At 40.9% G+C, this 14,334-nt stretch overlaps 1 protein-coding gene across 2 annotated transcripts in view; it reads right to left on the reverse strand.

Moving 5' to 3' along the window:
- Window positions 1-314: 314 nt before the first annotated feature.
- The window catches only part of abcg2a (ATP-binding cassette, sub-family G (WHITE), member 2a), a 73,437-nt gene continuing 59,417 nt past the window's right edge, over window positions 315-14,334 (reverse strand). For both annotated transcript variants that reach the window (XM_020533941.2, XM_048619917.1), the window contains 5 exons: window positions 13,649-13,773; window positions 12,002-12,156; window positions 10,189-10,278; window positions 7,176-7,279; window positions 315-2,107 (listed from right to left, as the gene is read on the reverse strand). In XM_020533941.2, the coding sequence (XP_020389530.1) occupies window positions 1,960-2,107; window positions 7,176-7,279; window positions 10,189-10,278; window positions 12,002-12,156; window positions 13,649-13,773 (622 nt within the window). In that variant the 3' untranslated portion in view covers window positions 315-1,959. The remainder of the gene's footprint in view (window positions 2,108-7,175; window positions 7,280-10,188; window positions 10,279-12,001; window positions 12,157-13,648; window positions 13,774-14,334) is intronic.

The following is a 14,334-nucleotide window of genomic DNA, read 5'->3' on the forward strand; positions in this document are numbered from 1 at the left end:
CCAGAGCTAGTTTTTTTCTCCATGAACAAGTTGCTAGCTTGAAAGCGAGAGGCTATGCCTCGAAGGGCATTGATCTGTATCTGTACCAGGTGACTCTCCTGCTACGTTTACTACCTGCCATTAACATACTGAAAGGATGTACAAGATTGTACTCTGTCACTGCTTCCTCTTCCCCCATCATTAATTATTAAGGCAGAAGTATATAGATTGTTGGTGAGCAAGGGGTTGGTGGGAATTGTTTGCATGTGTGTACTGCTTGGGGAAATTAAACAAACAAGCACATGCTGCACAAATACGCAATTTCAGACACTGTGAAAATTGTAGCCACTTTATACACTCTAGGTGCATGCATTCATTATATCATCAGCCAAAGTCATGAAAACACACAGTATCTTTAACTTTCTTAAGTAATGATCCAACAGTGATTTCCTTTAAGTTAAACCTATCAAAATAATTTGCAAAATATACTTCCCAAAAATATATAATTAACATTACAAAATTTAACATCCTTTTATTCATTTCAGCATTTTCAATATTCGGCTGTAATATTTTACATTATAACAGTACAAAGGAGAACAATAGCATTCTCTCATTTATACAGTAGTGCAGCACAGACTTTCTAAAGTGACATCAAAACACAAAACATGTCTGAAGATTTGTCAAGACGAGCCGCACTTAATCAAAGGGTGCCAAACCCCTAGGATTATCCTAGAGTCTCCAGGAATTAAAGATTAATTTCCCGGACACAGCCATTAGCAAATGCTTGAGAGAAAAAGCAAAGGAATTTAAAAATGTGCTTTTAAAATGTTTGAGTCTTTGTTCACTAGTTATAAAAAGACTGGACAGGACAAAAAGAAAAAGATTTAGTCAGAAAATATCCAAGAGTCTGTTTTTTCCTGATTGGTAAAGGCACTGCAAGAATGGATGTGCCAGACAACCAATGGTGAAGTGTGACAGTGGGGCATTTGGACATGACTTTGGATAGTGGAAATTTATGGATTATGTCCAAGTAGAGTTGGCAACCTTGATTTCAATACAACCTCAAATCACAAAGAAGGCAGCTTTTGTAGGATCAAGCGACATATTTCTTGTTAATAGGGAAGATATAAAGCCTCTTCGAGACAAGACATTGAAAACAGTTGGCGACGTACAGACAGACAAACTGGACAGAATTGAGTCTGGGGGGAGGGTCTCCCTGCCAGCTGGTGAGAGATCTGTGCTGCCTCTTTCAAGGAAGGCCCACCAAACCACACAACAATCATGCATTTCCCTGGAATCAAGACCTAATGAGAGCTGCAGGTCATAACTAAAAAGGTGGTGGCTGCTGTCAGAAGGATGACGGAGTGACTCAGTAAGGTAAGCAGTGTGAAGGTACGATCTTGCAGGGTGGTGACTATTGAGCGAGGAATGCAGGCAGCTCAACAAGGGCAGGAAGTTGGCTCTCATTGGGCCCTCCTATCAATATCCAGTCCCTTTGTTAGTCAGAGGTGACACTGCCCCCCCACCCTCTGCCACACTATTTTACTTGTTGTCCACACTGCTTGGCAACAGGCCTGCCTGCAGCTGAGTGATCCCAATGGGATGAACTAGCCACTTGAGGGGCTCAAAGAGAGACAGGGCAGGAAGGTCAACCAGAGGCTTTGATGCCAGGAACTTAATCCTGGAGAGAGATTCAGTTATGCCACCATCCCACCTTATGACATGCTCATCAGATCTACATGCTTATCACCAGAAGACAGCAGAAGATTCCATTGACAGAGACACAGAACAACACACAGCCGGAAACAGATATACAGCCAAACACGTGAACACACACCTCCATACAGACACATGGTTGAGCTGTGTGAAAATTTACTAACTGAAACAAAAACGTATGTGACAGAATGAGCTAGGGATCCCTTCCAAAAGACCCGGGACATTAAACAAAGGAGGAAATGGAGTCAGTGTCTATTTACATAATTATGACGTTTTCTTCATGAATCGGAGTTTCAAGAAGGAAATCATGAAACAAATAAGCATTATGCCAGCCAATGCTAGATGATTCTGCCACAAGGCCCATTCAGTTGCTTCAATTCCTTGTTTGGCAAGGAATTCTTCTCCAGTGCATCTACAATACACAAAACATCAAAGCATTTTTATTCATTCACACAACAAATTTACTCATTGACTCTGCAAGCTAAGGCTTCTGGTGATTATTATTTAACATGTAGTCAACAGCAGTCATTTTCATTAGACAAAAACAACAAACATTTATCTATCACCTTTAACATAGAAAAATTATCCTAAGGAATTCCACAGGAATATTAAGAAAAGTCATTTACTGAACCACATAAGAAGATATTAGCTTGGTCAAAGAGATTGCTTTGAATAGTTGTTTTTATTCATTCATTGGATATGGACATTGCTGACTGAGCTAGCATTTATTGTCAATCACTAATTGCCTTGATCTGAGTGGCTTGCTAGTGCCGTTCTGGAAGGTAGTTGGGCATTAACCACATTGCTGTAGGCCTGAAGTCACATGTAGGCCAGATCCAGTAAAGTTGACAGATTCCATAAATCCCATGAGCTCAGAATATTATCCTGGGGTTTTGGATTACTAGTCCAGGCGATTTCTTTATTCATTCATGGGATGTAGATATCACTGGTTCAGACAACATTTACTGCCCAGCCCCAATTGCCCAATGGGCAGTTGAGAGTCAACCACATTGCTGGGGTCACATGTAGGCCAAATCAGTTAAGGATGGTGGATTTCCTTCATTAAAGAACAGGACTGATCACAATGGAGTTTTTAAGACAATTGACAGAATGTTCCTCATTAAACTTGCTTTTTTCAAAAGTTCCAGATTTCTATTGAATTCACATTTCACTATCTGCCATGGTTGGATTTGAACCCCTATCCTCAAGAACATTAGCCAGTGATATTACCACTGCTCCATTGCCTCCCCTAAGTGTCCTAAGGGAGGAGAGAGAGGTGGTACAGGGTTAGGAAGGGAATTCTGGAGATTAGAGCCTAGGGAACCAAAGACATAAACACAAATGGGTAGAGAGTGATGAAATGAATAAGAGTAGAATTGGAAGAATGCAGATATCTTTGTGCACTGGTGGGCCTACAGAGGTAAGGAAGGGTGAGCCTGTGGAGGGATTTCAACATTAGGATGATTTGTTAAAGAATTCTGGCATTACCAGGCCAGTCAGTGACTACTGCAGCATTTAGATCTTGGGAATGTGCCATTCAATGCATCCAGTGCATTTACGTGTAGGGTGATTATATAATGCTGTATTGCAGAGCAATCCTCAGATCACAAAAGATACATGCAGATACAGCAAGTAGGAAGGCCAACATTCCACTTTCCTTCACTGCAGGTTGGATGGAAAGTGTGTGTGTGTGTGCGTGCACACACCTGTGTAGAAGTTGCCTGTTAGCTCGAATGGCTAGTTTGTGATCCAGAATGACTCCAACAGCACAGGTTCAACTTCTACACTGTTGAGGTGTGGTGACATCCAGATTAAACCATTACCAGTTGTCTCTCTAATGAGAGATCAGTACTGTGATCCTCTAGGACTATATGGTGACTTTACCTTTCGTTCCTTAGAATGAGGATGATGCTCACTCATGGCATGAAACTGCACACGGGTCTTTTAATGTAGGGAAACTGTTGTGTTAAAGCTTCCGCACGGTTCTCACTGACAAGAAACTTTGTCATTCTTACCACCAACCACAGGCTTATCAAAAAGATTTGCAGATTTTATTTCATTATGACCATTAAGACCTGGACTTAAACCCAGAGTTTCTGGGCTACAGATAGGGATGCTAACCACTGTGCTAGAAAATCTTCAAATAGAATAGGATATGGAAGCTAGAGAACTTGGAGAAATAAATAGCGATGTCTTGAAAAGTGTCCATATCACAGAGTTGGTGGTGCTGGACGTCTTAAAAAGCATGAAGGTGGATAAATTCCCGGGACCTGGTCAGGTGTATCTCACAATTTAGGGGTAGCTAGGGAAATGATTGCTGGGTCCCTTGTTGAGATATTTGTATCATTGATAGCCATGGGTGAGGTGCTCGAAGACTGGAGGGTGGCCAATGTAGTGCCATTATTTAAGTACTAAGGAAAAGCCAGGGAACTATAGATCAATGAGCCAGTGGTGAGTAAGCTGTTGGAGGGGGTTTTGAGGCACAGGGATTACATGTATTTGGAAAGACAAGAATCGATTAAGGATAGTCAACATGGCTTTGTATGTGGGAAATTGTGTATCATTAACTTGAGTTTTTTTGAAGAAGTGACAAAGAAGATGGATGAAGGCAGAGCTATTTGGACTTCAGCAAGGCGTTAGACAAGATTCCGCAAGGTAGACTGGTTAGCAAGGTAAGAATCCAGGGAGAGCTAGCCATTTGGATACAAAATTGGCTCGAAGGTAGAAGACAGATGGTGGTGATGGTATGATGGCAGACAGGAAAGGTGTTTTGATGCATTTGTCTAATTTTTCCTTAAATATATCTATGCCATTCTTCTCTCTGTAGTACAGCTCTACATTCTCATCTGCTTCTGGCTAAAAATGTTGTAGTTATGGAATCATCTTTGTGACAATTTTGTAAAATCATAAAGTAATCGATGATGATGATTACAGTTACTCTGTCACCAGATGGCAGTGTTTCACAGTCGTGTATAATAACCACCAAAGATTTTAAAGAAATGTTCAGCAATTTCAATCAAATCTACTTGACAAGCTTACAGTTAGAAGGTTAGAGCTGTATCAATCTTATAAACTAGAACTAAGGAAACAGTAAGTTAGTAGTAAAATAACTGGATTATTAATGCAAAAGGTCCAGATTAACACTTTTTTCACACGAGTTTAAGTCCTGCCACTGCGGGAGAATTTAAATTCAATTAACAAATTTGAATTAAGAATCTAATATCATAACACAGATCATGAAACTAAACATCTTATTCACTAATTCCCTTCAGGGAAAGAAATCTAATATCCTGTGCTGGTCATATGGATCATGTGGCTACATGTGGCTCTATCCCTGTAGCAATGTAGTTAACCCTTACCTGTTTTTGAAATGACTTAGCAAGTCATTCAGTTCTATCAAACCAGTTCAGAAAAGTTAAATGGGAATGAAACCAGATAAACACATCCTGCATCATCCTAAAGGCACTTAAAACAATAAAGGCTCAGCCTGCCAGTTCTAATGTGCCATGTCTTCCTCACTTGGAAACTTCTGACAAATTTGGGAGCCTCAGTCAAGTTCCAGATTCCTTCATCTATGTCCTATCCAACCCAATGGATAAGTTCAATTGTTGTTGCCAGTGGCATGCAGTGGAATGGCCCTGGGAGTCCTCAGCACTATCTCCACACCCCTTGAGGTCACATGGCACCAGGAAAAAAGGACAAGGAAACCTGCTAATTAACACGTGGAGACACCCCTCCCCCCCATATCAGTATTCCTCCATGTTCAATAACACACCCACCCTTACAACACTACTAATTGATCATTTCATGGAGAATCATAAGTGAATGGTTGTTTCTCACTCAGTGTGGGATTCTGATTCCCATTTGAGCCTGATGGCAGTGTTCAGAAGTCTGCAGTGAAAATACTGTTCCTGGTATGAAAGATATATGACCACATGCATGGTAGATTTTAGACATCCACAACTGCTAACTGTAACTTGCTAAATATGACTTGCTACTTATTTGGTACTTAGATGCTATTTTATATGGAGCAGGCAACCAAAACAACAGGAATAATATTGTTTCCCGGAAAGTCCAATTAGTGTTTCTGCATCTCAGTTATGTTGTGGCGGTGCTGGACTAGGATGGACAAAGCCATAAGTCACACGACACCAGGTTATAGTCCAACAGGAACAAAAACAAAGTTGCTGGAAAAGCTCAGCAGGTCTGGCAGCATCTGTGAAGGAGAAAACAGGGTTAACGTTCTAGGTCTGGTAACCCCTCCTCAGAACCCTTCCTCTGTTCTGAGGAAGGGTCACCAGACCCGAAACGTTAACCCTGTTTTCTCCTTCACAGATGTTGCCAGACCTGCTGAGCTTTTCCAGCAACTTTGTTTTTGTTCCTGATTTACAGCATCTGGAGTTCTTTTGGTTTTTATAGTCCAACAGGTTTGGTTGAGCTCTGCTCCTTCATCAGGTGAAGAGTTCATCTCAGTTCAATGCTATAGATAATGGTAATAACAACCATTAAAATAGGAGCTTTTAAATTTCCATTTGTATTAAAATTACTGATTAAACTTTATTGTTAATTCCACATAAAAACATAAGAATTAGGAGTAGGAGTATAGGCCATTTGGCCTATCAAGCCTATGCCACTATTCAATAACATTACGTTTAAAGCCTTAATTTCACTTTCCTCCTTTCTGACCTTACCCTTCACTCCCTTGTGGATTAAAGATCTGTCTAACAGGACCTTGGAAATATCCAATGACCCTGCCTCAGATGTCTCTGGAAGAGAATTCCAAAGACTAACCACTCTCTAGGATTCCTTTTAGTGTCGGGGAAGTTTAGAAAGCTTGTTTGAGTGTTGGGGTGTGGAAGGGATGAGAGGATTTCAGGGGTGCTTTTTCAAAGCAGGTATGTGGGAAGCAAGTGGGAGTACAGTATTTATTAACATTTAACATCAATTCCTGCTAAAGAAATCCCATTCCTACTCGTCTTTGTACAACACTGCATTTTGGCATGGGCAGCAGATTATCAGAGTCAGTTTTCATAACTTTTAACAAGTTCGATTGATCCTTGATCACTTATTTACCTTTGGTGGGTGATTACAGAACATGCCTATCCTCTCTATGAAGAAGTAAGTTCAGGACTTGGTGGGAAATTGGCATGCTGGGCACCCAACCTAAATTACATGACACTGTCCCAAAACATACCCAGTGAAGGCCAGCCCCATTACTCTGCAAGCAATGCCAGAAGCTACCCCTATCCAACAATGTTACTTACATCTTCACCCCCCCAGCCTTTGTCCTCCACCTCTCCTTTTTCCCATCTTTTCTTGAATGCCCTAACTTATTTTAGGATTCAACTAGAAATAAGGGAGAAATGGGGTTTGGGAGAGAGGTAAATCTGGATTTGCACATGTAATTGGTGGCATGCAATAGATCCTTGAGACATTAAAATGAAACTATTCCTTAATATTTAGGTTGTTTTTCAACTTACATAATTAGTTCAAAGTTCATGCTGTGGTTGTTTTCTTTGGCAATAGATACTGATTCAGAATTGTTGCAAAATTTCAGTCCAACAAATTCATTCACTTGTAGAGCCTGTGTAAAACCAAAGCAGTATATTGGTTAACATGATCACTCCTCGTACTTTCTTAACTCAAGTAAAAATGAAAGTTCAAGAGGTAAAACAAAGCACACAACCCAAGTACTGAATATATTTAGGCTGCCCATAATATAGATTAGGAACAAAAACAAAGTTGCTGGAAAAGCTCAATAGGTCTGGTAGCATCTGTGAAGGAAAAAAACAGAGTTAACGTTTCGGGTCCGGTGACCCTTCCTCAGAACTGATAGTAGCTGGGAAAATGTCAGTTTATATGCATAATGATTTCTAATGATTTCTTAAAATTTAGACGAATTTGGATAAGCCAATTGCCAATGATCTGTGCCATGGCATAGGAACTGTCACTTTCAACCTTCCTGTTGGTTCAGTCCCTAATCAGAACTTTAATGAGCATCATCATAGGTCACAGAATGTTACTGTGTAATATATTATATGGAGGTATTGGACAAATCAAGGAATTTTTAGATTTAAGTTAAATCTCTCTTCACTGGAACCATTTGCATTAACTTTTTCTGCATCCTGTCTGAGTGTTCACATCTTTCATAAAGTGCACCTCCCAGTATTGGATACAATACTCCAACTGAGGCTAAATCAGTGATTTTATTTTAAAACAAAGGTTCTGGAAGACATTGACAGACTTAGTGAAGTGTGCAAATAAATTGTAGATAGAAAGTAATTCACAGAAGTGTAAAGTGATTCATTTTAGAAGAAAGAATTAGAAAAGGCAACATATATGGAATTTTAAAAACAGATGCAGAAACTGGGGGAATTCACATATACTTATCTTTGAAGGTTATTTAAAAGAAACATATTGGACATTTTTGAATAGAGGCATATAGAATTTAAACAAGTTATGCCTAACTTCTGGAAATCACTGGCTAGACCTCAGATAGGGTATTGTGTTCAATTCTGACTACTGAACTTTAGAATGAATGCAAAGGCTTTGGGAAAGATGCACAGGGGATTTACTAGAATTGTTCCAGGAATGAGGGACTTCAATGATGTAGAAAGACTGGAGGAGCTCGGATTGTTTTCCTTAGAGCAGAGAAGGTTATGAGTAAATTTAATAGGAATTTTCAATTCCAAATGGGTCAACGACCAGAGGACATAGATTTCAGTTAACTTGCAAAAGATCCAGAGTGGAGAGGAGGAGAGTTTTTGTTTTGTAAACATAGAACATAGAACAGTACAGCACAGTACAGGCCCTTCGGCCCACGATATTGTGCCGAACTTTTACCCTAAACCTAAGGTCTATCTAACCTCCACCCCTACCTTATACTATCATCCATATGCCTATCTAATAGCCGCTTAAATGCCCCTAATGAGGCCGACTCCACTACCCTCTCCGGCAATGCATTCCACACCCCTACCATTCTCCGAGTAAAGAACCTACCTCTGATGTCTCCCCTATATCTACCTCCACTCACTTTAAAACTATGCCCCCTCGTAATAGCTACCTCCACCCTCGGAAAAAGTCTCTGGCTGTCTACTCTATCTATTCCTCTGATCAATTTGTACACCTCTATCAAGTCAGCTCTCATCCTTCATCGTTCTAAAGAGAAAAGCCCTAGCTCTCTCAACCTTTCCTCGTAAGACCTTCCCTCCATTCAAGGCAACATCCTGGTAAATCTCCTCTGCACCTTTTCCAATGCTTCCACATTTTTCCTATAATGAGGCGACCAGAACTGGACACAATACTCCCGATGTGGCCAAACCAGGGTTTTGTATAGCTGGAGCATAACTTCACGGCTCTTGAACTCAATCCCTCTATTAATGAAAGCTAACACACCATACGCCTTCTTAACAACTCTATCCACCTGGGTGGCAGCTTTCAGGGAACTGTGGACATGGACCCCAAGATCCCTCTGCTCCTCCACACTGCCAAGAATCTTTCCGTTAACCCTGTATTCTGCTTTCAAGTTTGTCCTTCCAAAATGAATCACCTCACACTTTTCAGGGTTGAACTCCATCTGCCATTTCTCAGCCCAGCTCAATGTCCCTTTGTAACCTCGAACAGCCCTCCGCACTGTCCACAACTCGACCGACCTTCGTATTGTCTGCGAACTTGCTAATCCACCCTTCCACGCCTACATCCAAATCATTTACAAAAACCACAAATAGAAGAGGACCCAGAACAGATCCTTGTGGTACACCACTCGTAACTGAGCACCATGTTGAATATTTTCCGTCCACTACTACCCTTTGCCTTCTAAGGGTCAGCCAATTCTGAATCCAATCTGCCACATTTCCCCCTATCCCATGCCTCCTTACTTTCTGCATGAGCCTACCATGGGGAACCTTATCAAACGCCTTACTTAAATCCATGTATACCACATCCACTGTTCTACCTTCATCCACATGTTTGGTCACCTCTTCAAAGAATTCAATAAGGTTTGTGAGGCATGATCTACCCCTCAATTCCACGCTGACTATCACGAATCAAACTGTGCCTATCCAAGTGATCATAAATCCTACCTCTCAGAGCCCTTTCCAATAATTTGCACACCACTGAAGTAAGACTAACTGGCCTGTAATTTCCGGAGTTATCCCTATTCCCTTTGTTGAACAAGGGAATGGCGTTTGTCACTCTCCAATCTTCCGGCTCTATACCCGACAATTACGAATGCAATGAGTTGTTTTGATCTGGAATGTGTTGCCTCAAAAGGATGGTGGAAGCAGATTCAATAGGAACTTTCAATGGATAAATACCAGAAAAGGAAAAAACTATTGTAAGCTCTGGGATGGAGAAAGCAAGGGAATAAGATTAATTGGAAAGCTCTTTCAAAGAGCTAGAATAGGCACAATAGACAGAATAGTCTCTTTTGTTGCATGACTGTATACCCAAACACCTAGTTTTCTCTTAAAGTGGTGATGTCAAGATACTTACGGTCACGCCATAACGTGGGATACTGAAATACTTTAGCCAGTTCAACCAGACTACCACACTCGGCAAGTTCACCAGGAGGCCAGAGAAAAGCTAAAGGCAATTACAAACAGTTATCAGTAGGACACAATCCAAGATTCCAACCACGTTGACTGTCACTGAGATAGGCTTTGTAATCAAAACATTATTATAAAATGATGATTTAAATATACTCCCCACTATCTCTCACGAGAAAAAAAAGCTACTTAATAAATAATAGAGATATCATAGCACTGATGGTACGGTAGAATCTTTTTTATTCAGGCAAGTGACTGATCACAGAAGAGCTGGAAAACTATCTGTGAAGACAGGCATGGACCTGATTGCTTTGAAAGTTGAGGGCGGGGTGTGGGCACTGGAGAGAAGCTGAATGGTATTTTCAAATCAGCAGTCAGGCTTTGGAAAAGCAGCCAAATCCCTGCTCATACACAGAGGCTGCCATGTGGCAGCAGATCAAGGTTGGAAGGGGGTGTGGGGTGTGTAGGAAGCACCTTTTTAAATACCCTTGCATCTCTATAATTACATGTGTTCAACATCAAAGCTGCCACCACAGACCACCCTGTGCAGGGGGTCTTCTCCCAATCCCCTCAGTCCCACTACAAGGCAGGTTTCTGGAAATATGGCCAGCATAAATTTCAATTTTATTACAAAGTCTTCAGCAGATGCCCTCCCTCTCTCCTTTCCACATGGACAGTGCCCATATTTCAGTGTATCTACCGATCTCAATGCTGAAGGGCTACCTCCTGGCTCTCCACCGGCCTTAACTGGAGAGGGAGCATGCACCCTGGCTACAGCTTGATCAGACATTCAAAATTGACCAAGGCTCTTCAGACAATACCTTTCCAACCACAACTAGTACCATCTAAAAGAACAAGGACGGCAAATACATGGAAACGTCACCACCTACAAATCCAATCCCAACCCCACCAAATTCACCATCCTGACTTGGAAATATATCAGCATTATTTCAGTGTTACTGGGCAAAAATCCTGGAACTCTTCCGCCTCCCCCCCCACCACCACCCAACATCATTGTGGATCTGGACCAATGGAATGCAGCAATTCAAGGAGGGAGCTCATCACCACCTTCTTAAGGACAACCAGAGATGGATAGTGACACCCACTTCCCACGAATTAAAAATTGCATTAGGCCTCAGGTGTAGTTGCAATATGAGGTTGTAATCCAGTAATGGCCAATGAGAATCTTGTCCTATGTTTCAGGACTTCAACTCGTGTCTGGGCCACTCTTGTGTGAACAATGGCGTATAATTTAGCATTATGGCTGTGGTTTGTTACTGCTTTTACATTTCAGTTGGCTATTTACTGGCTCACTGTTTATATAGGAAGCATGCCATCAGATGGGAAACACCTGCATAACAAGAAAACACTGGTGGACATTATGCAACAACTTACCTTTCAGAATAAAATGCCCTTTGCAAGACCTTATCAAAATTTGATACTGAGCCACAAAAGAGGAAATTAGGACAGGTGACCAGGAACTTGGTCAGAGGTCGGTTTTTTTTTTTAAAAAGGACCATTTAAAGAAGAGGAAAGAGAGGAAGAGAGGTTATTTCTAGAGTTTGAGACACAAGCAACTGAAGGCACAATCACGAACAGTGAAATTTGATAATCAGAAATGCTTAACAGGCCAGAACTGGGGGTGTACAGATATCTGGGTGGGTTGTAGGGCTGGAGGAGATTATAGAGGTAGGGTGGCTGAGACCAGGGAAGGAGTTGGAGACGCAGGTGTAAATAAAAATGCAATATATTCAACATACGATCATGAGAACAAAAATAACAGTAATCATTAGGGTGGCAGCTGCTGTAGTGTTCTGTCCAGTTGCAATAGCTAATCCCAGAGATGCAGCTGTAACGGACACTTGGGCTAATGTCAACAATGCGATGAAAAAGGCACCAGCCTGTAGCTTTAATCCTGAAAAATAAAACGGTCACTCAAATATATTTTACAAAAGCAGTTACTCCATTATCACAGCACAATGCTACATCGCATTCTATCTCCATTACATTTCAGTTACATGCAGATTTTGGAAAGATGTTCTCTGTAGGCTCAGAGCCATTTTTAATCAAAACAGACTTAAATTTTTTAAAAAATTTTTAAGATAGGCCAACATGCTTGAAACTTTCAGAATTCATGCTTTAAATATTCTTTAACCAACTTTGTTTACATATTATTTTAAGGAATATTTCCTTTAAAAATTGTTTATAACATGGGATTTAATACCCAGTACATTCATATTTTTCACTGTTGCTACTAGTGTGCATTTAATAGATACTTTTGAAATATCCCCAGACCCCAGGGGTCATCTAGATATTATTGAGCAATAACCAATGATTAGATCTAGCCTTGTACTAGTCTAGTTGACAATAGCAAAAGAAGGGTCACTTTCTGAAGAAGGGTCTAGGCCCGAAACGTCAGCTTTCCTGCTCCTCTGATGCTGCTTGGCCTGCTGTGTTCATCCAGCTCTACACCTTGTTATCTCAGATTCTCCAGCAAAAGAACTGTTCAGTTTTGCAATTATGGCATTAAACTATGGTTGTTGGGCAATACTTTGATGAAGCTATCAAATACCCTTTCTGAAGAAGGGTCCAGACCTGAAACGTCAGCTTTCCTGCTCCTCTGATGTTGATGAAAATAATTGTAGTGGTTGGTCAGCCGGACGATCAGAGTTTGACAGTAATAACTCCAAGTTTCCAGGTTCAATTCACTAGATGAAACATGCCCATAGCACTTTTGAAGAAGTCTTGCAGCACAGTGGTAGTGTCCCTAGCTTTGGGCCAGAAGGTCCAGGTTCAAGACCATCTGTCCCAGAAATGTGGTGTAACATGTCTAAACAGGTTTATTGTAATTTTTTTTAAAAACTAACAGGAGGAAGTCATTCTGCTTCCTATTCTGCCATTCAATGAAATCATTGCTAATCTACATCTCAACACCATCTACCTGGACTAATTCTGAATCCCTTAGTATCCTTGTCCAACAAATTTATTGATTTCAGTTTTGAAACTTCCAGTTGACCCCAGCATTAAAAACTTTTTAGGAGGGGGTGGGTTACTGATTTCCCCTCACTTCCTGTCACTGCCCCGAATGGTTTGCTTTCAGTATTAAAGGTTCTGGCCCCTTATTTCAGACTCCCTACCACAATAAATAGTTTCTCTCTATCTACCCTCTCAACTACTTTAATCGTCTTAAATATGTTAATAGATTACACCTTAGTCTTCAATTTTGATCGTTTATCTTTGAACAACAGGAATCCGCAGAAAAACAAGCCTCCAATTAGATCACTCCTTAATGTTTGACTATTTGGTAATGGTGAAAGATATACCAATATTATGCTCACTTTCTGCTTTCTAGAATTATTTTGCCCTTGGAACATTGCAACTCAAAATGATGAAATTCTGTTGCTCACCTATCAGGAAGTAGCTTGCAGTTACAATTGTAATGGCTGGTAGTGCTCTCATAGGTATCAGGTCAACAAATAACTTTGCTATGAAGTATGCATGTATTCTGTAATAGCCACTAATATATTCATGCCTGTAAAGAAAATAAAATCACCATGATGTAGCATCAAATCATGATCAGCAAGGATTGGACATAGCAAAACACCGCCTTTACCGCATATTCCCCCCACCTTGCGAAGAAACAGTTTCTCTGAGTGGTGTTGAATGGAGGAGATGAAGGTGTAGCTCATTGACTGGAATACTGAGGAGTCCCTAAGTTGCCTCTTTTAAGGAATATCAGCAACATTAAGTTCCCATCAGGCTCTTAGCTGGGCAGTTGAAGGCCATATAATCATATAATCATAGGCTATATAATCATTTGGCTCAGTGGTTAGCACTGCTGCCTCACAGCAGCAGGGACCTGGGTTCAAATTCCAGCCTTGGGTGGCTATCTGTGTGGAGTTTATATATTCTCCCTGTCTACGTGGTTTCCTCCCACAATTCAGAAATGAGAAGGTTAGGTGGATTTGCCATGCTTAAATTGCCCATATTGTCCAGGGATGTGAGGGCTAGGTGGGTTAGCCATGGGAAATGCAAGATTATAGGGTAGGGGATGGGTCTGGGTGGGATGCTATTTAAGAAAAAAAACGGGCGA

This window comes from Rhincodon typus, chromosome 1, assembly GCF_021869965.1.
Source record: "Rhincodon typus isolate 14 chromosome 1, sRhiTyp1.1, whole genome shotgun sequence".
In the NCBI taxonomy this organism is placed as follows: Eukaryota; Metazoa; Chordata; class Chondrichthyes; order Orectolobiformes; family Rhincodontidae; genus Rhincodon; species Rhincodon typus.